General features: G+C 49.3%; 1 protein-coding gene across 1 annotated transcript in view; it reads left to right on the top strand.

Annotated features, from left to right (window-relative positions):
• TSPAN15 (tetraspanin 15) overlaps positions 1–23,482 on the top strand; it is a gene marked incomplete at both ends in the record, with an annotated part of 45,606 nt that extends 22,124 nt beyond the window's left edge. Inside the window, 7 exons of the mRNA XM_084245451.1 lie at positions 2,514–2,699; positions 3,799–3,873; positions 13,226–13,321; positions 15,751–15,867; positions 21,255–21,302; positions 22,687–22,803; positions 23,333–23,482. Of these exons, the coding sequence (XP_084101577.1) occupies positions 2,514–2,699; positions 3,799–3,873; positions 13,226–13,321; positions 15,751–15,867; positions 21,255–21,302; positions 22,687–22,803; positions 23,333–23,482 (789 nt within the window). The remainder of the gene's footprint in view (positions 1–2,513; positions 2,700–3,798; positions 3,874–13,225; positions 13,322–15,750; positions 15,868–21,254; positions 21,303–22,686; positions 22,804–23,332) is intronic.
• Positions 23,483–26,636: the final 3,154 nt, after the last annotated feature.

The raw sequence follows: 26,636 nt of genomic DNA, 5'->3' as shown, positions 1-26,636 counted from the left end.
AGCAAGGCTATTCTGGAATGGGTCCCAGGGCTCTGGGGAGCTTTTAAAAATAGAAGAAGCTACTGAGTGCCTTTAAGGAGAAGGCTGGAATCATTTCTGCTTGGAATTGGGGCCATCAACAACCCTGGTGTTTGGGAGATAGTTTCCAAAGCAGGTTCTTTAATCCAGAAGCATGGCCATGGGCAGGATGAGGAGTGGAGGTGCACAAGGGTGGTGAGAAGATGTCAGTGCCTAGGAAACTTAGAACTCGCATAAATCGATGGGATCAGCTCTGAAAATGTTAAAATGTTGTCTTGTTGGTTCAGCAACAGCATGTGAATTTCACTTTTCATCAAAATGGAAGATAAAACCTCATCTCTGCCCCCCACATGTGCACTGTGACCTTGCATACCCTGTCTAGGCTCTGAAGACTTCATTCTCAGTGAGGTTCTTTTTTACTATGATCCTCAGCTTTGGGATGGAGGGATGTCTGGGCTCTGTGTCTGGTTCACAGTTAGGGTTGAGTTAGTGATAAGTGGAATAATTTGGAAGGAAGGGATCTGACTTTTAAAGTTGCTTGTTCTTGGAAGACCCATGGGGTTAGGCTGGCCTTGAATATGTCTGAGTTTGGGATTAACAGATAGCTTCTAGGTATCTTTATCAAAGGCAGGTGTTACTTCTGGGATCACCATTTTCCTATAGAGGTCTGGGTGCATGAGTGTGTTCTGCATCTTGTCTTATGCATGGTTTTCTGATATGGCCAATTTGTTAATGAGTACCTGACAGCTGGGTTTGTTCAAGTCAGTGGCACTTTTTTTTTTTTTTAATGATTTATTTATTTATACAAGAGCTGAGGTACAGGCCAGAGGTGTGGGAGGGTGAGAGAATTCACCAGCGACAGAGAGGGGAGCAGAACAGGCAGACGGACCGAAGACATTGCTGAGGGAAGCAGCGAGCGAGATATGAGAGGTCTGTCGCGCCATGTGGGTATCTCCCTGGTCGGCCGGGAATTGAACCCGCACTGCAGAGGTTGCGGACAGCTTCACAGTGCTGTGCTCAACCTGCTGTGCCACTGCAGAGGCCCCAGGTCTGTAGCCCTTCTGGCGCGTCTTATTGGACAGGCATTCTTTTAGATTGGGGGAATGGATCTCAGTCACCATGGATGATTTTTCAGGTCAAGGCTCCGAGCCAGAAATACTGCAAAGTGCTGGACCGATGGGACATGGTGCCTGGTAATCCTCTGTCATCCGGTGTTACTTAAGCTTGGTCTGTTTGTTTAATTTTTGGCATCCCAGCTACTTGTCAAAGCTCAGGGGAAGCAGCCATTTCCCTTTACCCAGGACAGTCTTGGCACTCTTTAGGAGTAAGTCAAGGGGATCTACAGGGCACGTGACAGCCCATGTGAGGCCAGGTACAGACATGGATAACTGGAGGGGCGCTGACTCTAGTGGGTACTGCTCAGGCAGGGCTCCTCAATGTCTTGGAGTCTTATCCCTCCCCTCTTTCACTTGGATCTTGGCTGACAGCACCCGCACCTTCCAGCTGCTCTCCCATGCTGCATTCAACTCAGTGAGCAGTTCCATGTATCGGATGACTTATCTCTGCTCTTGGGAGTGTGAAATCAAGAAAGTAGGCATCTTGGGCAGACAAGGGACTGGTAGCCAGCATCACACTCCAGGCCAGGGGGTATTGCAAAGAGCTCTCATCCATTCGACAGACATGGGACTGTTCTGGCTGCTGGGGGTGCCTGGAACAGTAAAAAATATCCCTCTTGGCATGCAGGTCTGCAAAAACCTATGGGGTGAGTAGACAGAAACAAGTGTCTCCACCCCTGTTTTCCAGATGAGAACAGGCTTGGTGTGGTCAATACCTGTCCAAGGCCCAGGGCTGGTGAGCACAGATCTGGGGCTCCAGCCTGGTTCTCTGCGCCTCTAACCAGTGGCATGTTCCCCCACTCACCTGCACTTTCCTCTCAAGTAACGTTTCCAAAGGGTCTGTAAGTTTGTTAGGACTTCTGTAACAAAGTACCACAGACCTAAACAACAGAAATGTATTGTCTCAAATTCTGAAGACTAGAAGTCTGTGATCAAAGTGTGGGTAGAGTTGATTTCATTCTGAGGCCTCTCTCCCTGCCTTATCTCTCCCTGCTTTATCTCGCCCTGCCTTATCGGTGGCTGTCTCCTCCCTTTGTCTTCTCACAATCTTCGCTCTGTGTCCCTGTCCTCTGTGACCACAGTCACACTGGATTAAGACCCACCATGTGATCTCATTTTAACTTAATTACCCTCCTTTAAAAGTTCTACAAATACAGTCACATTCTGAGGCTCTGGGCATTAGGACTGCAGAATATGAATTTTGGGGGAACACAGCCTGTACTAGGTCCCCTTTTGTGTGGTCAACTGGGCTGAGCATCCTCCACTCTGCACCCTCCCACCCCACGCCGTGGCAAGTACCAGAGCCTTCAGCTGAGTTCCTTGTGGGACAATCAAATGACCTCCAGGCCTTCCCTCTCTCATTCCCTGCCTTCTTTGCAGCTGATCGGGGGCCTGGTGCTGTTGGTGGGGATCTATGCAGAGATCGAACGGCAGAAATACAAAACCCTTGAAAGTGCCTTCCTGGCCCCAGCCATCATCCTCATCCTCCTGGGGGCCATCATGTTCTTTGTCTCCTTCATCGGCGTGCTGGCTTCCCTCCGTGACAACCTGTGCCTTCTCCAGGCGGTGAGTCAGTCCTGCCCAGCCCTCAGCCAAGGTGTGTGGGTCCTTGGAGTTCCTGAGAGACTTGGGAGACCTGCCCTGGACTTCAGGCAGTCCAGTTTCTTCAGTCCTTGCCTCCAGCCAGCTCTTCAAAGGGTTTTGTGGAATCAGCCCATCTGTCCATGGTGCCCCAAGAGGGCCCAGACCACCTCTGAGTCTGTGTATGAAAGATGATTTGAATAATTTTACTTAAATCCCATGTTGGAACTGGGAGAAACCACATTCAAATGAGAGCAAATGAAAACAAAAAATGTTGTTATTGGATTCAGGAGTCTCAACGGCACCACTGAGCTCTTTCTCAGGCCACCTCCCATGGGCATGGGCAGCCTCAGGCCAAAAAGGGCTTATAGCCGAGAGCCCAGGGAACATTTCCTGGTAACTCTGACCAAAGTCCCAGGTGCTGATGGTCTACTATGGAGTCAGGGGGTGGAGCCAGCTCCACCTGCCCCTCTTATAATGGGGTGAGTGATAGCTCCCTAAAGCCAGGGCTACTGGGAAGGCAGATCCATTTACTCAGTACCCACATGGACCTCATTGTTTCTCATGGAAAGCCCCTAAAAGCCTGTATAAGCAGGGTCTTGGTGCTATTTGAGGCTGGAGGTTGCTGGCATCCATTTGAACAATGCCTATTTTCCCATAAAGGGCAGGGAGGGAGAGTATCCTGTAAGCCTCAAGCACCCCTCACCCCTTTTTTATGGGGCTCTTTAGCAGAATTGGGCCTTCACGTTGAGCCTGTGCTCTCTAGCTTAGCTGGTGAGAGGACCAGCTCTCCTCATGATGGTGTGGGGTGATGGAGGGAGGGGGTGTGCTTTTACACCAAGACCCCATGAAGCCCTGGGTCACATGTCAGTGACTACCTGGCTGGGCCATCTGAGTCCTCCTCCTGGCACTGGATCCAGAAAAGGGCTTTCCCTGGGATTGTCTGTTCACATCCCATATCCTCGTTGGAGGAAGGGGCAGAAGGCCCAGGAGCCAAGAAGAGTTGCTACAGACGATGTTCCTTTTTGCACTTGACCTGCTTCTGCTGGGCCTTCTAGGTGAAGCTCTGACTTTTGTTTTTCAGTTTCAGTATGTCCTTGGGCTTTGCCTCATAATGGAGCTCATTGGCGGCATGGTGGCCTTGATATTCCGGAACCAGGTGGGTCTGTGGCTCATTTATCAGCTACGTGTATGCTGAGCACCCGAGGTGTGTGTGTCCAGGGCTGTAAACTAGGGTGTGGCAGAGGGCAGGGCAGGTGATGGAACGACCATTTGCTGGGGGAGAGAGGCATTGAATAAGTAAATCAAAGAAAAGGAAATGAAACAAGGTGCTAGTGTGTCTGGGGGAGAACAACAATGAAATAATGAAAAGGACCAACCCAGTGAGGTCCAGGCAGAGGGAACTGCTGAGGCAGAAGAGAGCAGAACAGATTAGTGAAACAGCATGCAGGCTGCTTGGCCATAGGGGAGGGGTGATAGGGAGGAGTAGGAGGTGGAATTGAAGGACTCGATGATGTGGGTCCTCTCAGGCTATGGGTAGGAGCTTGGGATTTTTTCTAAAGGCAATAGGAAGCCTTAGTTCCATGTGGTGACGTGATTTGATTTGATAAGCATTTTGCCCTGCCCACCAAGTGGAAAATAGAGAGGAAGGAGGCAAGGGGGGTGTGGGGAGACCAGTGGGGAGGCAACGGTCATCCAGGGAAGAGGGGGTATTTCTTTGGACTGAAGTGGAAGCAGTGGGCTTGGGTGGAAATGGTATATCTTTTGGAGGCCGTGCTAACAGGACTCTTGTACTGGCTCCACAGGTGAGGACCAGAGAGGCTGATAGGGTAAAGCCTGAGTCTTGGCCCTGGAGGGGTTTGCAGAATCAGGGTTCCTGAAAGTGCAAAAGATACTCAGAACTCCTGGTCCCAGGTCCTTCCATTGTAGGCTGTGTGTGACTCACACTAGTTGTGTGACCTTGGGCAAGTCACTGAGCTACTCAGCTCCGCAGGCTCCTTACAGGTTAATGATTTCTAGCTCAAGAGTTTTGGGTGAGGATTTGATGAGAAGAAGCTGGCATGGTTCTGGTCCCTAGTGGATCCAAATTCCGCACTAACTCCTTTGCCCTGGAGAAGAGAAAGACATTTGTCTTCATTTGGCCATGGGATCTTAGGCAGGGCTCAAGAAGGAGGACCTGTTTCTAGAAGCTCTTAGTGCAGTCTCCTGCCTCTACCCCTTTCTGCCCCATTACCTTAGTTCTTGGAAGTCCTGGGCATTGCTATTGGGCAGGTACATCAGGGCTATGGCCAAATTGTTTTTCTTGCCAGAACTTGAGCCCAGTAGTATATCCCAGACACTGGGTTGTGCAGATGATTTAGTATCTGACTCCTGCCATACTCTTCATGGGTACATCTGGCATTCCAGCCCAGGTGGAAGCAGGGACCATACCTGCTCTGCACGGGCCTCCTGTGGATGGGCCTTAACCATGGGCATCTAAAGCCCTGGAATCTAGGCCTTGTCTTCCAGTTTTCTGAGCCCTGGAGAGGGGAGGGCAATTCCCGTTATGTCGATTGAGTATATAGGACATATTAAACTGTAATCACCATCCTACAGAATTTATTTATCTTATAATTGAAAGTATAATCTTGGACCAACATCTCCCTATTTCCCCCAGGCCCTAGCCTCTGGCAACCACTTTTTTACTTTCTGGTTCTGAGTTTGACAATTTTTCTTTTTTTTTTTTTTTAGTGATATACCATACAGTATTGACTTCACTCTGCCTGGCTCATTTCACTTAGCACAACGCCCTCCAGATTCATCCATGTTGTTGTAAATGCAGGATATCTTTTTTTTTTTAATGAATGAATAATGTTCCCTTATATAAATAATGGCTACACATACATCTATATATTTATAATACAATATGAACATGTGTTTCTCACATTTTCTTTATCCACTTGCTGACAGCAGTGGATACTCAGGGGAGTTTCCTATGTTATTCCCCAGCTATTGTGAATAACACTGAATAAGCAAGGGAATCTCATGGCAGATAGTTCTTTGAGATAGCGGTTTTATTTGCTTTGGGTCTATACCCAGAAGGGAAAGTGCTGGATCACATGGTAGTTCTATTTTTAATTTTTTTGAGGAAAATTCATACTTTTCCCTAATGGCTGTGCCAATGTATATTCCTATCAGGAGTGCACAAGGGTTCTCTTTTCTTCTCTCCAACATTTGTTCTTTTATATTTTTAATAATAGACTTTAAAAAAATTTTTTTTTAAAGATTTATTTATTTATTTCTACAAGCGCTGGGTACAGTCAGAAGCGCGGGAGGGTGAGAGAATTCACCAGAGCCAGAGCGGGGAACAGAACAGGCAGACTGATGAAATGCACTGCTGAGGGGAGCAGCGGGCTTGGCAGAGGTCTGTGCTCGGTGTGGGATCGAGCCGGCTGCAGAGGCTGCAGGCAGCTTCGCAGCCCAGCGCTCAACCACTGCGCCACCAGGGGAGGCCCTTATTAGTGATGTTGAACGTGTTTTCACATATTCATTGGTTATTTGTATGTCTTTTTTGGAAAAAAATCTGTTTGGCCCTGCCCATTTTAAAATCAGATTTGTGTTTTGCTATTGAATTGCAAAGTTTCCTTGTTTATTTTGGATATTTCCTTGTTTATTTTGCTATGTTTTCTTTCTTTTTTGATTGTTTCCTTTGGTGTGCAGAAACTCTCTAGTTTGATGTAATCCCACTTGTTTATTTTTGGTTCTGTTGCCTGTGAATTTGTGTCAGATCCAAAGAGATCATTGCCAAGACCCAAATCAAGGAGTTTGTTTTCTTCTAGGAGTTTTACAACATCAGATTTTACATTTAAGTTGATTTTGTATATGGTTTAAGATGAGGGTCCAATTTCATTCTTTTGCATGTGGCTATTCAGTTTTCCAGCATCATTTATTGTGTATTCTTGGCACCTTTGTTGCAAATTAGGTCATCTTCAGCAGCTCTCCTGCCCGCCTGTGACTATGCAGGCATTTTCTTTTCACAAGCCTATCCCTTTGCAAAGCAGCAGCGGATGCTCTCTACCCGCCTGTCTCTATGCAGGTCTTTTCCTTCCTCTTTTTCCTAATAAACCTGTCCTTTTAAAATGAAATAAATAAATAAATAAGAAATAAAATTAGGTCATTTTAAATGTTAACCATATCTGTGTGATTTTACTTTTCTGTTCTGTTTAGGTGTTTGTTCTTTTGTCACATTATTTTGATGACTGTAGTGTGGGAATATTGCTTGAAATCAGGAGGTGTGATGTCTCCAGTTTTGCAATTCTTCCTTGATTACTTTAATGAATTGGGGTCTGTTGTGGTTCCATGTGAATTTTTGGATGCTTTTTTGGCCCCATTTCTGTGAAAATTTCTTTGAAAATTCATTGAAATTTTGATAGGGATTGTATTGGATCTACAGATCACTTTGGGTATTATGGACATTTTAATATTGTTAATTCTTGAATGAATTAGAGGTATCTTCCATTTATTTGTGTTATCTTCAATTTCTTTCATCAGTATTTTATAGAGCTCTGGCTTCCTTGGTGAGATATATCTCTGAGTATTTTATTCTTTTTGATGCTATTGTAAATGGGATTGTTTTCTTAGTTTATTTTTGGATAGTTCATTGTTAGTCTATGTAGATGCAATTAATTTTTGTATCCTACAACTTTACTGAAATTGTTTGTTAGTTCTAACAGTTTTTTTCCTGAAGTCTTTAGAATGTTCTGTAGATAAGATCATGTCATCTGAAAACAGAAACTTTTGCTTCTTCCTTTATGACTGAAATGACTTTTAATTATCTGTGCAGATGTTGACCCATCCTTGCATCCCTGGAATAAATCCTTCTAGCCCATGGTATTTGATTCTCTTAATGTGTTGTTAAATTCTGTTTGTTAATATTTTGTTGAAGATTTTTGCACCTATATTCCACAGGGATATTGGCCTATAGTTTTTTTTTTTTTTTCTTGTAGTGTCCTTGTTTAACTGTGTTATGGAGTAATTCTGGCCTCATAAGTGAGTTTGGAAGTGTTCCCTCCTCAGCAGTGTTTTGAAAGAATTTGAGATGCACTGGCATTTATTTTTGTATGAATGTTTGGTAGCACTCACCAGTGACCCCATCTGGCTCTGGATTTGCCTTTGTTGGCAGAGTTTTGTTTACTGTTCAATCTCCTTACTCATTATTGGTCTGTTAAGATTTTCCATTTCTTTATGATTCCATCCTAGCAGGCTGTATATTTCTAGGCATTTATCTATTTCTTCTAGGTTATCTAGCACTGGTGTGCAATTGGCCATAGTGGTATCTTTTGAGCCTTTGTAGTTCTATGATATCAATTGTAATGTTTCAGCTTTCAATTCTTACTCTATTTGAAACATATCTTTTTTCTTAGTTTATCTAGGTAAAGGTTGTTAATTCTTTCCCCTTGGATGGGGTATACCCTCATTGGGCTTTGTTGGGAGGGTTTTATGCAGCTCAGGAAGCTACTTGCTGTCAGGGCTCTCAGCTCTTTGGAAGCTCACAGTGGGCAGTGCTATCATGTGCTTGTAATACACAAATCAAAATAATTTAAAAATGGGATACAAAACCCTATGAACTCTAAAAACTCAGAAGTCTTCAAGAGATCTTATACCTCTTGATACCTGCCATTCCAGGGCCTCTCTTGTAGGTATTGGGTGGGCAGAGCTGAGCAGGGATACCCAGAGAATACTGAACTGTAATTGGTACAAAATTTTACAAAATCATATTGTATGAGAGCTGAAGAGGCCATTATTATTTTTTCTTTATATGACATTTACCCCTTGATTATAAAACAAAAGGAAGAATATTTGGAAGCTAGGGAGCAGCCTACCTACTGATGTTGACAGGAAGAGTCAGTGTAACGTGGCTCTGAGCCACACTATAACAAGTTTAGTCTGCAGTCCCAGAGGCTACCTGTTCAGTCTAAGCATCCACTTGTAGTGACAACGGAGGACAAACAATCAGGCTAATGGCTTCACACTGGCTTCTCAGGAAGGTACACAGAGCATGGCCTCAGCCAGGCAACAAAAGATAAACAGACTTCTGAGTGTAAGGACAAAAATCTCTATCAACTCATGCCAATGGGCAAGGTTTCTGCTGACAGGCCTGACTGGATGGTCAGACTGAGGTGGCTTCTCTGCTTGTACAGGGTGGAATGGCCGGGTTTTAGGGAACCGAGAATACAGTCATTAGAAACAGCAGTGCAGTATCCTGATCCCAGTCAGTGGGAGGAGAACTTGACTGACTTCAACTATCTGGGTCTTACCCCTCTTGACACCTGCCATTCCATACCCAATACCTCTTTTGTAGGTATCGGATGGGCAGAGCTGAGCAGGAATACCCAGAGAATGCTGAACTGTAATTGGTACATCTGAACCCCCATCCCAGGCCTCTACCAACAGGGAAGAGCAACTGCCTCTTTCCTGACCTTGATGAAGGGGTCATACCTAGTGCCAGGCCAGGTAGGCCAGGATGGTAGGCAGCACCCAGCTGGCTTATTTTATCTTGATACTGGCACTTGTCAGCTCTGAGCATCGCACTGAGGTCAGGAGCAGAGAGAAAGGAGACAGTACTATGGTCCCCTTGACTGAGCACCTGGACATATGCTTCCTCTCCACCCAGAGCAAAGTACACTAATCTATGCTAATCTGGTCAGAACCCACAGCCGGTGCACCACACTGTGACCATTGGGAGTGAGGACTAGAACTCCAAATACCTGAGAAGCTGAAGCATAACCTTTCCCCATCATGGGCATTAAACCTGTGGCTTTCCACCAGGTCTGAGGAAGGCTCTGGAAAATATTCCAAAGTACCTGTAGTATTCTATCTTCTTCCTCTGTCACTCCCTGGGTCCTTCTCGACCTTCTGTTATCATGTAGGGCCCATCTCAGGTCTGGAGCAATAAGGATGAATCCCTCACCTTCTAGGGGTATGAGGGTCGCTCAGAGATGATGACCCAGTCCAGGCACAAAGGAAGGAAGGATAGAAGTCCCAGACTGGTGACCTCCCTACCCCCAAGTTATGGAACTGGACCAGCTTTGGTTCCAACTGGATGCCAGAGGCTGGGTCTCCCCAGCTGATATGGATGCCTTGGAAGTCAGCCAGTAACCTGTAGGCAACAAGGGCAGTACTATGCCTAGAGAGGCCTGACAGGAGACTCCTACTGTGCTCCTTCTTCACCCCAGGCCTCCCATCCTGAGGGAGCTGCTGCCATGTGCCTCCCACCCCTTGCTTGATTCCTCTTTCATTAAAAGCACTCAGAGTGCTCTACCTGAGGGGAGAGGGTTTATGCAGAGACTCCAGATATCTTCTAAACTAGATTTAAAGAAAGAACTAGAAAAGACAGTTTTTTGTAGCTTGAATCTGATGGCTCAAACAATATGCTCTGAACATCCTGTGGCCTTTGATGTTTGCTTAGTCTTTGCTTAATTTAGCCTGGGCCATGTGGCCTCCAAGGCAGCCGTGAAAGATGGTTTTCTAGTGCTGCTCCAGCTGCCCCCACCAGCATGACCTGGTTTTGAGCAGGGCGGGGTGGAACTGGGTATGTTTGGCCTCTGGAAGCAGCAGCTGAGCCAGAGTCCTCTCTGTCCTGCCGCATTCCCAGGGCTGTCTTCTGAGTGGCTCCCCTGACCCTTGGAACACAGCACAGCACTTTATAGCTCATGGGCTGCACCACTTGCCAGTCTCATGCGAGTGTCTCACCCACCCTTCCCACCATCGCAGCACAGGACCACCAGAGTGTCCTGCCTGTCTCTCTTGTGTGTGCACACACACATACTCCCACACTGTCTCACACACACACAACCACACACACACAGTGCCCGAGGCAGTGTGTGCTGGCAAGAACCTGCAGGACCCAGAGAGGTCCCTGATGGGAACTGGGGGCAGCTGCTGCCCGTGGAGTCCAGGGCCATCTGTTCCTCCTGCCCACTCTGAGAGGCCTCCAGCGGCTCCTCCTGTCCCTGCAGGGCCGGCCCAGCTTACCAGATGGAGGGCCTGATTTTCACAAAGAGGCTTCTTTTGGAGTCAGTGCCTTTGGAAAGTGCTTAGAAACTGAGATGGCTTGGGGAGTGGTCTGAGCAGCTCACCAAGAGGGAGGGAGAGTCTTTCCCCAGCAGATCCAAGCATTCCTCCTCACACCTTGTCAACAGCTCTGGGGGAGTCTAGTCAGCATGTAACCTGTGAGGAGGCTGAGAGGAGGCTGGTGGAGGCAATCGGAGGCTGACAGTGGACTGGAGTGGGTGCAGAGGACACGGTAGGCCAGGACTGTGTCTGCGGTGCCTCAAGAGTAGAAGGGAGTCACTCAGCACACACTTACGGGTGTGGCCTTAGTCATCCCTGACCCTGGCGTCACCTTCTGCAAAGCAGCTTGGCCTAAGGCCCCCTGCAGCGTGCAAGTCAGTGATGTGAGCTCATTCCTTTGCCCTACCCTGAGTAGCAGACTGACCCCACCCTGGTGTCCTGTTTCTTACCCCTAACCATGCCCCAGCTGGCTGCTCTGGCCTCATCTCCCAGAGGAGGAGGCACTCATGGTTGGAAAGGCGGCATGACGTGGGGTCTGGAGGGAGGGCCTGAGGTCAGCTGCATCCCTGTTCTGCCCCAGCCATGTGGCCAACACATTGCTATTCCTCCCAGTGTCTGGCCCTGGGCTCCAGGCTGGACCCAAGCAGGGCTGAGGACTGGGGAGGCTGGCGCTTTAACCTGGAAAGGGCTGGCCAGTGTCCACATCTCTTTCTCTTGAGGCTGCCTTCCCAACTCGCTCAGCTGCCAGGTCTGCTCCGGAGCAGCTATTTATCATCGGCAGAGGGTTTTCCTTCTGGTCACAGAGACTGTCTCCTTCCTGACCTTGACTCTGAGCAGTGCGAGTGTGGGGAAGGAGGCAGCTGTTGCATCCTTTGTTCTCCCCCTGAGACTGGAGATGGCTGGGGGTGCGGTCCCAAACAGAACCTTGAGTTTTCACCTTGACTAACTTACAGTGCATCAAGGTGGGAGTTTGACACCTCAGTTCCAACTCTTTCTGCCAGCAACAGTGGGGGTGACCTTGGACAAATCACATCCCTTTCTGGGTTTCAGGGTGCTTGTGTCTCAGATCAGGGCTTGCTCTTGCCCCCAGAGGCTGCCATTGTAGTTGGTCTTTTGGGCAAGAGTTAAGGCCTTGGGATTCATCTTTTTCCTCTGATGATGGGTATGAAATGGAACCATAGGGTACTTGTGTGTTCTAAAAGGAAAGATCTATAATAATGCTACAGGGACCTACTAGGTGCCTAGCATCCAACTAAACACTTTCGTACTTTTAGTTTATTTAAATTTCACAACATCCCTATGAGGCAGGGAAGATTACCCTCTGCATTCTGCATGTGAGAAATTAGAGGGTCAGAAATTAAATGAAGTGCTTGAGGCCTGACTGGCTGCAAGGACTGTTCTTAACCATGAGGCTTGACAGCCCCACTCAGTTCTAGTCTTTGATCCTCAGAACTGGATGGTAACTTAAAGATAGTACTGCAGGGTTGGTTTGTAAGTGGTAAACTGAGGCAGAGGGAGAAAGTAAGGGTGTCAGGGTCTGCAGTGGCAGGACACGGCCTGGACCTGGGGCCCTGTATACCCCTGTAGGCACCTCCCCCGGGGATCAGCTGGCTCCAGAGCTGAGAATGCCCCCTTTGTGCCAACACAATCTCTGATGATACTCGAGTCTCCTTGCTCTGAAAGCCCTCATTGTGGCTGTGAGTGTGGAGCTGAGCTGCCCACACTCCCACCCCCAGCCCTTCCCACTGTGGGGCCTTTTGTGCTCCCAGATCTCAGCACAACAGCAGAGCTGTTGATCCAGAAGGCCCAGCATGAGCAAGAGAGGGCGGCCTGCCAGGGTCTTCCCGGCGGGGATTGGCCCAGCCTGAGCTGGGAGGTGGGCTCTTTCGCCTGTGGGTCCCAGCACTTACAATGATGAAGAGTGGTCCATGTGGGAAGTCGGAGACCTGATTTCCAGTCCTGGCTGAGCCCCCCGACCAGCCTGCTCTGCGACCTGGGACAAGTCAGGCCACCTCTTTGGGCCTCTGTTTCCTTTTCTGTAACATAAGAGGTTGGATAGTAGAGATGAGTGGCGAGGAGTCTGGAGGGCATAGGGAAGATTCTACTGCAGGCCTGTCGTTGGGAGGTAGAAAGGACACACTAGGCAAACCTGCTTTGGGGCCATGTACCCAAGGTGGGTGCTCCACTGTTGGTGCCTGGGTTATCTGCTCGGTACTAGAAATGAGGTGAATCATCCTGCTCAGACATGGCAGAGCACCCAGGCATCAGAGGTGCACTGGAGGCACAGAGATGGTGTCTGGGCAGGGAAGTCCTGGGTATTCAGGGCGGGACTAGAGGGTGCTCCATGCAGGTGGGGGCCACCTGGGCACACGGACGGTATTTTAATCTGGGCCTCTGGGAAATCTTGGGTTGAACTCCAGTTGTTGGGCCTTTTCCTTTGTAATTTCTCCATCTAATAGACCATCGACTTTCTGAATGACAACATTCGAAGAGGAATCGTGAACTATTATGATGATCTGGACTTCAAAAACATCATGGACTTTGTTCAGAAGAAGGTGAGCCGGGTGGTCTGGGTGAGAGATGTGCCTACTGTGCCATTTGTCCACCCCTCCCCAACATCTTAGGACCTTGCTCAAGAGGATGAGGGTGAGAGTCACGGACTTACCCATTCCCAAGCAGGTGAGAGGCAGGGTGGGCTGTGGATGACCTGCCAAGGATGGGGAAGCTTGGGGCCCAGCCTTCCCAACCAGACCTCTTCCCACATGCCTGGGCCCAGAATGTCCTTGCCTGTGTGTCCCTCACCAGTACATGGACCCTGCCCCTCAAAAAAAAACCCCAAAAAACACAAGGTCAGGTATAGCTAAAGTCTACCTTGCAGGGTCCCGGGTGCCCCTATTCACTGGTCAGATATTCTTCTTCCTTGTGGTGGGAATGATGTCCAAGCTACTCAGTTAAATGTTCCTTCTGCCCAGTCCCTTCAGTGATGGGGTTCACTCCCTGACAAGTCTAGGACAACCCCCGTGGGCTGAGAGCGCTTCCTTAATTCCATTTCTCCTTGCAATGGGTCAGAACAAGCCTTACCCATTTACCTCCATGATGCTTCTTTGAATGTGATGATTGTCATTTCTGACACTGTCCCTCATCCCCTACGTCCACCCAAATCTGTTTCAGAGCCAGCCGCTGCCCTTGGTGGCTTCTACACAACAATGCCATTTAGGAACCTCAGGTTTCCTCCAGCATCAGGGGAAACTAGTAGTCCTTTCCACTGAGTGTCGACTGCTTGACTTAACTAAGAAGAGCTTCAAGCCATGCCAGCGTGTGATGAGAACCCCATAAGTGCCAGCTGCAGCACTAATCATGGTCGTGTTCTCCTGGATGAGGACCAGCAGAGTGTGAGGGCTGTGGGCCCTCTCAGTCTTGGCAGTGCTTCCAGGACAGTGCTGGGGGCTTCAGCCCCCCGGTCCTCAATCTGGCCCTCAGTGGGGCCAACATCTCACCACTCCTAGGGCCATGCACAGTGGCCACTCCCTTGGCTTAAGCCTTCGCTGTGGTCACAACAGGTGCAGCCTCTGGTAGGTCCTTTTCTGCCAAGGATGTGTCTGCCAGACTGCTGAGTCCTGCTTTGGGTGGAGCAAGATGTTTTCATTGGAACCAGCCTTCATCTGACTTGGCAATTTCATCTCTCGTGGGTGGGATAGAGGGTGACTCTTGCTCATTGGGCACCTGCTTGGTGCCAGGCCCTGTACCGAGTGCTTCATGCACAGCCTCTCTTTGTAATCCTCGGCTCAGATGCATAAAGCTGGTCTCACTCTTCCTGCTTTACAGATGAGGATCTGAGGCCCAGAGAGGCTGTTCAATTTCCTGAAGTCACACAGCTAAGAGTAGTGGTGTGAGGATTTGAACTCCAGTCTGATTGCGAAGCAAATGCCCTTTGCACTGCACCACAGGGAGGCACATCCAGGTCCTGAAATCTGATAGCCTAAGAGGCAGGGGTGGGAGGGGCTGTGGAAGGGGTTTCAACTAGGACCTCCAACAATCTCACTCCACTGATTAAACACTCCATGACTCCCCATCCCTCATAATACGCCCCCAGCTCCCTGCTTATTCTGGCTGACAAGGCTTTGCATAGTTCGGCCTGTGCCCCCTCTCAACCTCATGCCCTCCACTCTCGCTCATTGTGGACACACTGACCTCTGCCTGCTTCTGAAATACCACCAACTTGTGGTCTGCTTGTGGCTTTTTTCTGTTGTTTATGTTTAGATTAAATACCATCTCCTCAGAGGGACTTCCTGCGCTTCCAAGCTAAGGCTGCCCCTCCCCACTGCTTCCTCCTGTTTTCCTGTGTCCCTGGTACATAGCTCTGCCTCGCTGGCCTTATCCTGTAGTGGTTATGTCCTGTCTCTGTCCACTAGAATGTGTCCCAATGGGCAGGCAGTGCTGCTTCTGCTCACTCTCAGCGCCAGAGCCAGCACTGCAGCAGAGCAACTGCTTCCCTGGGCCTGCATGAGTGCTGGTATGGGGGGGGGGGGACAGGGAGGGTCTAAGCTAAGGAGCCTTTGTTAAGGCAAGCCAGGCAGAGCTGGGGTAAGTGGGGAGGTCAGTATGGTATGGGGGGCCACGGGGTTGTGGGGGTGTCCATAGACTCCGAGTCTCTGGGATCTTAAGGCCAACTTCTCAGTTCTGAAACCTGCACTGGGGACTCGACGATGGTGTCCAGTTGTCAAGGAAGGACTTGCAGTGTATGGTCACCATCCCCAAACCCCAGCAGAGGGCTTGGCCTCTGCAGTGCGGGGGTACTTGCAGCCTGCTGGCAGCCCTGCTGCTCTTGGAGAGTGCCAACCTGACCTGACGGGTATTCCCTGCAGCTCCCCCTGCCAGGGTGACCCACATAATAAATCCATCCTGTCTGGCAGGGCCCCTTCCTGCCACCTGCCTGCAGCCTCCCAGTCAGCCGGCTCCCTTCCTTACTTGCTTCCTTTCTCAGTTTAAGTGCTGTGGCGGGGAGGACTACCGAGATTGGAACAAAAACCAGTATCACGACTGCAGCGCCCCCGGACCCCTGGCCTGCGGGGTGCCCTATACTTGCTGCTTCAAAAACACGGTACGCCCACTGCTTCTGGAGCTGGGAATATGCTGGCTAAGCACCTCACCTGTTTCTGGCTGGGAGGGGGTGGTGTGCACTTACTGTGTGTTTGGGGTGGGCAGGCAGTCGGTGACAGTCCTTGCTAAGGCTTCCTGAGCCTCAAGGGCTACGAGAAGGGGGACAACTGGGGTCAGGCTGGGGTGGGAGACCTTGTCTTTACTAGGAGTGCAACTTAACCTCTATTGTACACTTCCTACATGCAGGCCTAGTCTAGGCTCTTAAGATGAAAGTCTAGCCTTTCATCAACCTTGCAAGGTCAGTATTGTTATTTTACTGCTGTCCAGATGAGGACATCGAGGTACCGAAAGGTTAGGGACCTTGTTCACAGTGGAGAGAGCTGGGTGAATGCAGGTGTTGTGCTGGCTCTGTGCTCTAGACTACAAGCCAGGCAAGGAGCTGGAGGGGGATCTGGGCCAGGGCCCTTAGAAGGGGCGGCCAGCCCTGCAGCATTAGCTGAAGACTGAGAACAGGGCCCACACTTTGGGCATCTCTGGGGGATTTGGGGCTTGAGGTCCTGGTGATCGTCAGGAACAGGGCTCTTGGAAGCGGAGGGCCTGGTGACCTCAATGCCAGTCTCCACCTATCCCCAGCAGGATAGAGCTGGCTGTCACTTCCCTGGCCACTGGAAGGCTGTGCTGTGCAGTCACGCTGACGGATGAGAGCCCTCCTCAGTCCTCTGTGTTTAGCTAATGTGTCCAGAAACTGCCTGGATTCTGGGTTGGAATGAGGCAGAAAGCTTTGCAATTACTCATGCCGTGACAGTCATGGAAAATTTCCTTCTGCCTTCTCCACCACCCTGTGCCCGTTGCTGGGTTCTGTAATTCAACAGCTGCTGTGGCGGTAGAGGCCTTACCCATGCATCAGGGAGCTAGTGCCCAGGGCACAAGCCCTAAAAAAGGCTCGTGGACCAGGAGGAGAGGCTTGTTCAGAAGCTTTAGCTGCCATTTTAGGGTAGCTCTGCAGGCAATGGGGAGGGGCACTGAGTTTTCAGAGAGGCCAGTGGGGGAATGGTCCTGAACTTTGTGGCCCATAGCAGTGACACCCAAAGTCCAAATTGAGACCTGGATGTCCAACGTGAATTCACTCACTCACTCATTCACTCACTCACTCACTCACTCACTCACTCACTCACTCACTCACTCACTCTCTCAACATGTATTGAGACCCTACTATGTGCCAGGTGCAGTTATAAGGTCTGGGGGTATATAACAAACACACAGAGAACTCTGCCTGCACAGAGCTGATTTTCTAGTGGGGAAAGCAGAACAAAATAAATAACTAAAAAAATAGTACCTTAGAAGGGGAGAAATGCTAAGGAGAACAGTAAGGCAGAAACATGGAAGATCGCAATTTTAGATACTGAGAATATGGGTTCTGAGTAAAAGTCTGAAGGAAACAGGGAGTCTCCCGAGTGTGTGTGTGTGGTGGGGGCATTCCTAGCAGAGGGCAGCAAGTGTCAGGGCTCTGAGGTGGGAACTGATCTTGGACAATTGTGTTTGGAAAATGGCAGAGAGACTGGTGTGACTGGAGCAGAGGGAGCAGGTGGGGAGGGGAAGGAGGTAGTAGCAGATGAAGTCAGGTGCCCAGAAGCCACTGCCAGGACTTTTATGTCCTGAGGGATGGGGATTCATGACAGGACTTCAGGGGCTCTGTGGCCCATCTTACTCGGGCTTTACCAGGATTGCCATGCCTGCTGCAGGGCAGAGGTAGACACGGAGAGGCCCAGCTGCAGCGGCCCAGGTGGCTTCAGTCCAGGCCAGGCTGTCTGGGAGGCTTAGCAGGAGGTGCTGTGGGGGCTGACACCTGTGAAGGAGGTGACAGAAGCAGGGGTGGGCAGAGGGGGAAGTAGAGTGGCAGCACTTGGAGGCCTTAGCTAAATCTGCAGGGGTGATCTGGGTGGTCCCAGTTGTCTCATACTGGGGTAAGAGGGCCAGGCCTTCATCCCCCACACTGACTGGGGGATTGCATGATTGCAGTGTTCTCCTCAGGAAGGGACATGCTGGCCCTGTTCAGAAGAAATGGATCAGTTGGGGTTACTAGAGAAACAGAATAAGTAGGGGTGTGTGTGTGTGTGTGTGTGTGTGTGTATCTGAATCAGAGAGAGAGAGAGAGAGAAAAGAGATTTACTGTAAGGAACTGGCTCTTGTTATGGAGGCAGGCAAATTCCAAGATCTGCAGGACAAGTCAGGGAGCTGGAGACCCAGAAGAACCAATGATTTTCTTCCAGTCCGAGTCTGAAGGCGTGGAAACCAGAGAGCTGATGTAGTTCTTGTCCAAAGACCTACAGGGCTGACACCCAGGAAGAATCAACATTTCAATTTGTGTCTGAAGGCAGTCAGACAGGAAAAGCTCTCTCTTACTTCGGGAAGAGACATCTGTTCTCTTCTATTCAGGCCTTCCACTGATTGGATAAGGCCCATATAGGGAGAACATCTGCTTTATTCAGATTGGGATGTATTTATATATTTTTTTCATACAAATGGGTTCTCCCTGGGCCTCCACATTTGGATGATTTTCACTAAATGTGAAAGGTGTTTCCTTCCTTGGTAGATGGTTCCATTTGCATACAAATGTATTTTACGCTATATCATTCAACAAAGAAGGGAGATACATAGAATACATAGAATAAAAAATGAAAATTTAAAAAAATCAGGACTATGGAAAATATAGTCAAAAATAGTAGATCTATGTCTACTACTGATACATAGGCCCAAAGAGTCTATGAAATCAGTGGAAATGAGTTGCATATTGGGAGCTTAGAGCTTCCTGGCAGACAAAGGAAAAAGGGAAATATGGTCTGTTTCACTATTACTGTTCAACAGAAGAAAACATACCAGTTCAGAGAAGAGTAATTGCCCCTCACCCCCTACCTCTAGATCTCAGCTTTAAAAGAAATTTCTTTACTAGACTTCCTATGAGAGGATTTGGGTGGGATATGTCCCTCCCCTGTGTAAGGGAGAATTCTACCTGATTGTCTTGGGGCTTGACCTGAAACATTAGGTCTTTCTGGGTCTCAAGCCTACTTGTCTTCGGACACGATTTACACCATCAACAGTGGAGCTTCACTTTGGCTTGTAAAATTTGCTTATACTGAGTGGTGCTCTGAGATTGTTGGTGTAGACGGCTTCTGCATGGCCTCAGACTGCTGCCTGGTAAACTCCTGTGTCCAGTTTTTATTGATACCCACCATCATTGTTGACTACCCTATGGGGGCCTGTCTTTGAAAACCTCTGTCCCCCTTCCCATTAGACCTCTGATAACCTAGTTCATCAGTCCTGGGCCAGCATGAGAGCAAACACATGTGGGTAAAGTGTATGAGCTTTACTGTGTCCCTGATTTGGCTGCCTGGAGTCCTTTTTCTGACTTCTTGTCTTGTGGCATGTGTATATGGAAGAGGCGACTGCACAGCTGAGCCCATTGTAGACTATTGGTTCTGTGGTCAAACCAGGCAAGTTTTACCTTTGGAAAGACCGTGGAGGCATCTCATCTCCTCCACTTTAGGGAGGGTCTTCCCTGGCAGGGGAAGCCAGTACCGGGGCCTAGAGAGTATTCTGGGCCCCAGGTGTGAGGGAGGCCTCTGCCATAGACATGACTGTTTCCCGAGAGCAGGGGCAATGGTTCTGCCTCCAGGGCTAGAACCACAGTGAAAAGGAAAGTCACTTGTCACCTTCTACCATATAGCTTACAATGTTAATTTCTATCTCCTTTCCTAGAATATAAGTCCCATGAAGGCAAGGTCTTTATTTTGTTCTTCTAGATTTCAAACACTTAGAACAGTAATTGGCACATAATAGGTGTTCAGTTAATTTTTGTTTGGTGAATGACTACATGAACAAACAACCAAAGCACTCGTTCCTATCATGCTCTCTGCCCCTGTTCCCAGGCAGTCCCTCTCCTGGGTGATGTTTGGGCCTCGAGGGCCCTCAAAAGCCAAGTAGGGCCTCCCCGGTGGTGCAGCAGTTGAGTGCTGGGTTGCGAAGCTGCCCGCAGCCTCTGCAGCGCTGGTTCCATCCCCAGCCACCAGGTGAGGGTCCCACATGGTGCGCAGACCTCCCCTGCCGCTACTGCTGCTCCCCTCAGCAGTGTGCTTTGGTCCTTCTGCCTGTTCTGCTCCCCGCTCTGGCTCTGTTGAATCCTCTCACCCTCCCTCACTTCTGACTACACCCAGTGCTTGTATAAATAAATAAATAAATAAATAAATCTTTTTAAAAATTAAAAAAATAATAATAATAAAAATAAAAGCCAACTAATGTAAGTGGGTGGTGGGTGTTGCTCAGTTTCAGGATAGTCTAGACTGAGGGAGGTTATTTTTCCAACACACCACGTCTTGACATTTAGACTGCTCTCGATGACATCTGAGGTCCAACCCACTCTTGTGGGAGGAGTGTAGACACCCTTCCTCGCCTTTCCAGAGGCTGGGAGTGTTAGGAATGCAGTTAGCATTCCTACCAGTCCTGAGGACCTGACCCCAGGATAAGCATTTCACACACATATCTCACTTTATGTTCAAAACAATCCATGAAGTGGGGTCACTGATCACGTGGCTTTATAGAAGAGACTAGGTAAACTACTCATTACTCACTCAACAAATATTCATTGAATGCTTCCTGGTGCTGGCCCACGACAGCATACCTAAGGTCACAGAGCTCAGGACCAGGTAACATGATGCCACTGGCCTCTCTGCTGTTCTTCTGAATCACTACTGCCAGAGGAGGGGTGGGAGCAGGTGTTTCCTTCCCCTTATAGAAGGAGACCACAGGGATGGGGGGCAGAGGGTGATGGAAGTACCTCTGCCAGGCAGAGACAGGCCTGCTCGGGAGGGGTCTGATGGGGCCTAGGGCTTTCCTTGCACCTAGTCAGCCACTACAAGTTCCTGAGAGCAACACTTCCCAGGAAAGAACTTGGGGCGGGGGGGGCAATTCTACTCATGGGTGGTGGTCTGCAGGGACAGGGCAGTACGGTCAGAGGCCTGGTCTTGTCCTCAGCTAAACCACAACTGGGCATGTTCCTGGCTATTGTCTGTGGTTTCCTTTACAAGAGCACCAAAGCTGAACCTCTGGGGCAGCTACTTTTCTCTGGGTCCCAAGGTTCCTGCAGGTAGAGGGGTGGGGCTCCCTCCTGCATGCTGGGGAAGTGGCCTTCCACCTTTCTCTCTGGGCATTTCTAGCAAGGAGGAGGTTAAGGTTCAGATAAGTCAGACTGCCTGGGTGGGAATGTCCCTCACCAATACTAGACAGTGCAGGCAGAGCCCTGTGCCTCAGTTCACTCATCCCTAAAATGGGGAGAAGAGTGTCTTCTACAATAAGTACCTGGTAAATGTCAGCTAATGTACATTTCTGTTTCAGACAGAAGTCGTCAACACCATGTGTGGTTATAGAACTATCGACAAGGAGGTAATGTCTTTGAAATCTCTCTTCTCTGCAAAGATTGCTTTTCCTGTCCTGCCCCCAGGATGATTAGAGGGCTTCCTGGGGTCAGGCTCCTGGCTGCTGGGATTTCCCAACATTCATGGCAGTGAGTAAGAGCCAGGGACTACTGGGGTTTTCCACCCCAATGCAGGCACAGATGAGCTCAGGGAGCCAGAGATCTGCCCAGGCTGGGAGAGACCACCTGCCAGGGTTTGCTGAGCAGACACTGTGCGCTTGTCTTGTGAGGTCACCATGCCCTTGCTGGTGTCCCCTTGCATCAGTGTTCCCAGCCATGCTCAGCAACAGCCTGCCTCTGCCCGTGGAGTGTCCTCAGCCTGCCTCTGGTTTGCTTCCTGGGCAATGACCCTGTACCAGGAAAGAAGCTGGGGTCGTTCTGAGAAGGGAGCTAAAATGACTTGAGATGCTTCTGGGGAGTGGTTCAAAGTGAGGTCCCTGGACCAGCAGCACCCCAGGTCCCTGACCTCGAAACTTGTCAGAAATGCACATTCCTGGAGTGGGGCCTGAGCGGTGATTCTGACCCATTTAAGTTGAGAGGCGCAGACACGTAGTTGTTCCCAAGCCATCAGACCCAATGGCCAGTTTTTATAACAAACATTTGGTGAGCCCTGAAATTCACCGCAATGCAGCTTGCTTACACACCTCATTTCAAAACAAGTAACATAATGATCTAGTGGAGACAAAAGGGGAAGTAAAATGAAACGGCGTACCTCCACATGCTGTATTTCAATGTGCGAATGGTCGGATGCTGATGCCCAATAGCAGGGGGCACAGTGAAACAGGCAGTGTTGGCATGAATTGGGCAGCGCTTACCTGGCCTGGGATGTTGTACTGGGAACCTGTGTACCAGGGACATCCTTTTCCCACTGACACATTTTTTGAAAATGATGAGCAATTTTTAATAAATTCAAACCAAGTATAATCTTTTCTTAATTTGCATAGGAGTATTTTTGCAAAATTCGGTGTACATTAAAACCACACAGAAAATACTGTGGTTTTTATATGTCTCTGGAGTGAGGCTTTTGCCTTACATATTAATGTACAAGCTTTCACCCACATGAAGGCCTGGGGGACATCTGAGAGGTAGGCAGGCCATTGTGGGGTAGGACTGCCCTGAGTGCCACAGGCCCCCAGCTGTAATACTTGTGACACCCAGAAGTTGCTCTGTTGTGTCCCCGGTGCTCTCCAGGAAACAGCACTGCCCACCGAGATGCAGTGATCTAGAGCCCAGTGGTCTAGAACCTGACATTGCATGTGAGAGGCTGAGGCCCAGCGCTGCCGAGAGGCCTGCCTGGCGAAGCTGGGCTGGACTCGGCAGGCTGGGGCCTCAGCACAGCTCCTCCCTGTGCAGCGCCTCAGCGTGCATGACATCATTTACGTGCGGGGCTGCACCAATGCTGTGCTCATCTGGTTCATGGACAACTACACCATCATGGCGGGCCTCCTGCTGGGCATCCTGCTCCCCCAGGTGGGCACCTCACCCAGGGAGGGAACTGGAGGTGGGGTGGTAGGCAGGCCTTGGGTTCAGGTAGGGTGGCTGGGAGATCTCAGAAGTACAGGGAAGGTACAAAGGGGCAGAGTGAAGGAGGCTCTTGTACCAGTGAGCTGGGCTCACCCATGGAGGGCTGGAAGAAGAAGCCGGCAGCAATAGCATGGCTTAAGCAGAAAGCTCTTCCAAGTGGTATATAGGTGCCGCCCCCTTCAAATTCTCTGATGTAGGTTACCATTGTCACTCCCACTTTACAAAAGAGGAAATTGAGGCTCAGCAAGCTCAGGTGGCTTGCCCAAGATTTCCCAGGTAGTGAGTGACATAGCTGGGGTGGAGATGGAAGCAAAAAATGGAGGGGCCTCTGCTGATGTGGCACAGAGCGAGTTTCTGGGCTGTCCTGGGTTGGGGGTGGGGGGTAAGTATGGATAGAAGAGGGCCAGACTGGGGCTGCTTGGGTAGCAGGGATTGCCCAGATCCCCAACAGACTCTCACCTGTCCTTCTCCTCAGTTCCTCGGGGTGCTGCTGACGTTACTGTACATCACCCGGGTGGAGGACATCATCAATGAGTACTCTGCCACCGATGGGTTACTCAGTTCCAGTGACAAGCCCAGTGTGGAGGCGGCAGGCACAGGATGCTGTATGTGCTACCCCACTTAGGGCCCCCGCCTGGGGAAGCGGCTCCAGCAGGCTATGTCAGCCAACCCCGCCCAGGCCACACCGTGGGGCCTGGACAGGGCTGTGGCCCATTGTCCCACACTTGGGCCTGACCAAAACCCAGGCTGGGTTTAGCATAGTGTCTGCTCAGGGGCCCCATAGCCTTGCCTCTCAGAGGGGTGGAGCCTACGACCCTCCGAAGCTCCAGGATTCTGGCCCACCATGAGCACCGCTGGGCGTGGGGAATAGGGAGGCCCTGCTGTGGGCCTGGGCCGCTGCAAGTCAGGGGCTCAGTGCTCAGCTCAGGGCCCATTTCATTTCTGGTAGTGCCTTGGCCTATAGCGGCTAAATCCCTGGAGGGCAGTTTTGTAGTGATTTGTGAGCGGGGAAAGACTACAGCATACGTGCCCCACAGTGATGGAAGGGTGGGGTGCAGCCCCTGGACCCCCATTCTCTCAGCCATGCTTCAGAGGCCCAACTGAGAGTCTCAGGTGCCTTGAACTTCCCAAGGGCTACTGCTTTGCAGACCCTATTTTTCAATGTGACTTTTATAACATTAATTTTGTGTATAGTTAACAGGATTAGTCAACACTAATTAGTTAACACTAATTAGTTAGCACTAATTTTGTGTAATAAAAGTTGGGTTTTTCCTCATGACACTATTCTTGCCTCTCCAAGTCAGTTTATTAATCAAACATTAAAGATGTGATTTTTTTTTTTTTTTTTTGTCTTCTGTTTGGTTTTTGGGATGGGGAGGGGATGAGGAAGCCCTCACTTGGGCTAAGAAACTCCTTCTTGGTGCAAGGATTGAAGGAGGATACCCTTGGGCCAAGATTTGGCACAGTTGGGGACACTGAGGCCTGAGAGGATTAGCAGCCTGGCCCGGCTGTGTACTCCTGGTTTAGAAAGGCCTCTCCCACTCTGGTGGTGTTGCTACTTAAGGAAATGATTTCCCAGCGGCGCTTGTGGGCTGGGCTTGGGGCCTCCTGTGCCTGCTCGTCCTGCTCAGAATTCACATGGGAAACCTCAGGAGAACAGGCAGAGATAGCACCATTTATTTTACAAACTGAGAAACTGAGGCCAAGCCAGCTATGGCATGAGGCATCTTCTCCAGGAAGTCAGACAGATGGAAACTAGGAAAATCAGGGGTCCAGGAAGGAGCAGTGCCCACAAATTGCCTGAGGCTTTAGAGCCTGAGTGACTCTTTAACAGCAAGGACCTTGTACCCAAGGCCTGGGAGTCCCAGAACAGTCGATGCTCAATGCAAAACTTGGTGCCGATCACCCTCTGCTGGAGATGACAGGATTTGCATGGATTTTCTGTAAGGTTCTTAGCAGATAGAGCAATAGCAATAAATTAGCAAGTGCTCTAAACATGAACTCAACATAGTATGTTAAGGGAATTTCCATAAGACCCAGAAGTTGAGTGGTTGGATGTTTGGTCTGCCAGAGTTGCTTGCCGTGGGGTAGGAAGGGGCTGGAGAAGGGTCTTCAGAGGGATAGAAAGGGCAACAAGAGCAAAATCATCAGTGGGCATCCATTAGGAACATGTCTAAACATAGGTTTTAACTCCTTTAATCCTCACAGCTGTGTGGTAAGTACTTTTTTTTTTTGACGGAGAAACTGATGCACAGAGTGATTAAATAACTTGCCCAAGGTACATAGTAAGTGATAAAGCCTCACGTGGACACATGGAACTTGGGGTGCAAAGCTGGTGCGGCTCTCCCCATGGATGGTCATGGAACCACCTTGGGCAGCATGATGCAGAGGCACCATGTGTGGTGGGTTGGGGCGGGGGAGGGGGGTGACTGCTGGGTTTCCTTACCCAAAGTCTCAAAGTCTCATTACTCTGGAACCCGGAAACCTGGTTACCTTCCCCTCCCCTCTTTCCACCACCACTCACAGAACTCTCTCCCTCACACTGCTGCTCACATGGAGCCAGGCTCATGGCTGGCACTCAACAGGGGCAGGGGTTTAGTGGATAATCAACTGTGCTTTTCCTTCTGAACCTCAGCCACTCACCTCTCCAGAAAGCAGAACAGAACATGAGGAGAGGACTTTTTCAGTCCTGTGGTTGGGGGTGCCTCTGCTACTGCAGCCCTTTGTGCTGCAAAGCCACCAACATCATCACACCTGACCCCTAGTCTCACAAGGATGGAAGGACCCTCAAAACCCATCCTTTGCCCACACCAGAGCACACGATGGAAATGATGAGTTAGTGCAGCTCACAGTATATTGTGAAACTAGAGATTTGTGGGCTTTGATTTTGGACTTTCATGTTACATAAGAAAACCAAGACAAAGTACATTAAGGAAGACTGGTTTTGTATAAAAATTATAAATACAATAGTTCCAAATTAATTTTTTAACAATATAGGAAATATACTTGACATAAAGTGCACATCAGTATATAAGTGAAACCATCACCACAATCAAGATATCAAACATCCATTATCCTAAAAAATGTCCTCCTGCCTCTTAATAATTTCCTCTTTATAGTCCTCCCTCCACCCCGTAGTGAGGCTTCGGTAGAAATTGCACTGAATCTGTACATTCGGGTAACATGGCCATCTTAACGATGTTAATTCTTCCAATCCATGAATAAGGAATATCTTTCTGTTTCTTTATATCTTCTATGTCTCTTAATAATGTCTTGTAATTAACTGAAAATTTTAATAATAGAGTTTGGATTTTGTCAAGTGCTTTTCCTGCCTTTAAAAATTTGTTAATATGATGAATTATGTTGGTTAACTTTCAAATGTTAGATCAATCTTTCATTCCCAGAATAAGCCCCACGTGGTCAAGCCATGTTACCTATTTAATACGCTGTTGGATTGGATCTGCTTAAATTTTGTTGGAATTTTCTGCACCTGTGTTCAGGCGGGAGCGCGGGATGTGGTTTCCTTGTAAGGCGACCACTGCTCACAGCCTGGACACTAGCAGGTGCTGGGACCATGCTGGGACCCCGAAATGGACATGAACTTTGGCCTCATGATCTTTGAAGGACCACCCCTTTGGGTGACCCCTCCCCACCTTCCCATAGAGTCAATCAAGGAAAGTTGCCCTTGTTTTCATGCTTTTTGTGCACTGGCTCTGGGATTATGCCTTTTTACCCATAAAGGTCCATAATAATGATGTTAGAGAAAAGAGAACTGGGCA

This window comes from Talpa europaea, assembly GCF_964194135.1.
Source record: "Talpa europaea genome assembly, chromosome: 10".
Classification (NCBI taxonomy): Eukaryota; Metazoa; Chordata; class Mammalia; order Eulipotyphla; family Talpidae; genus Talpa; species Talpa europaea.
Note: the sequence above shows the minus strand (reverse complement) of the source record. Positions and strands in the feature narration are given on the sequence as shown.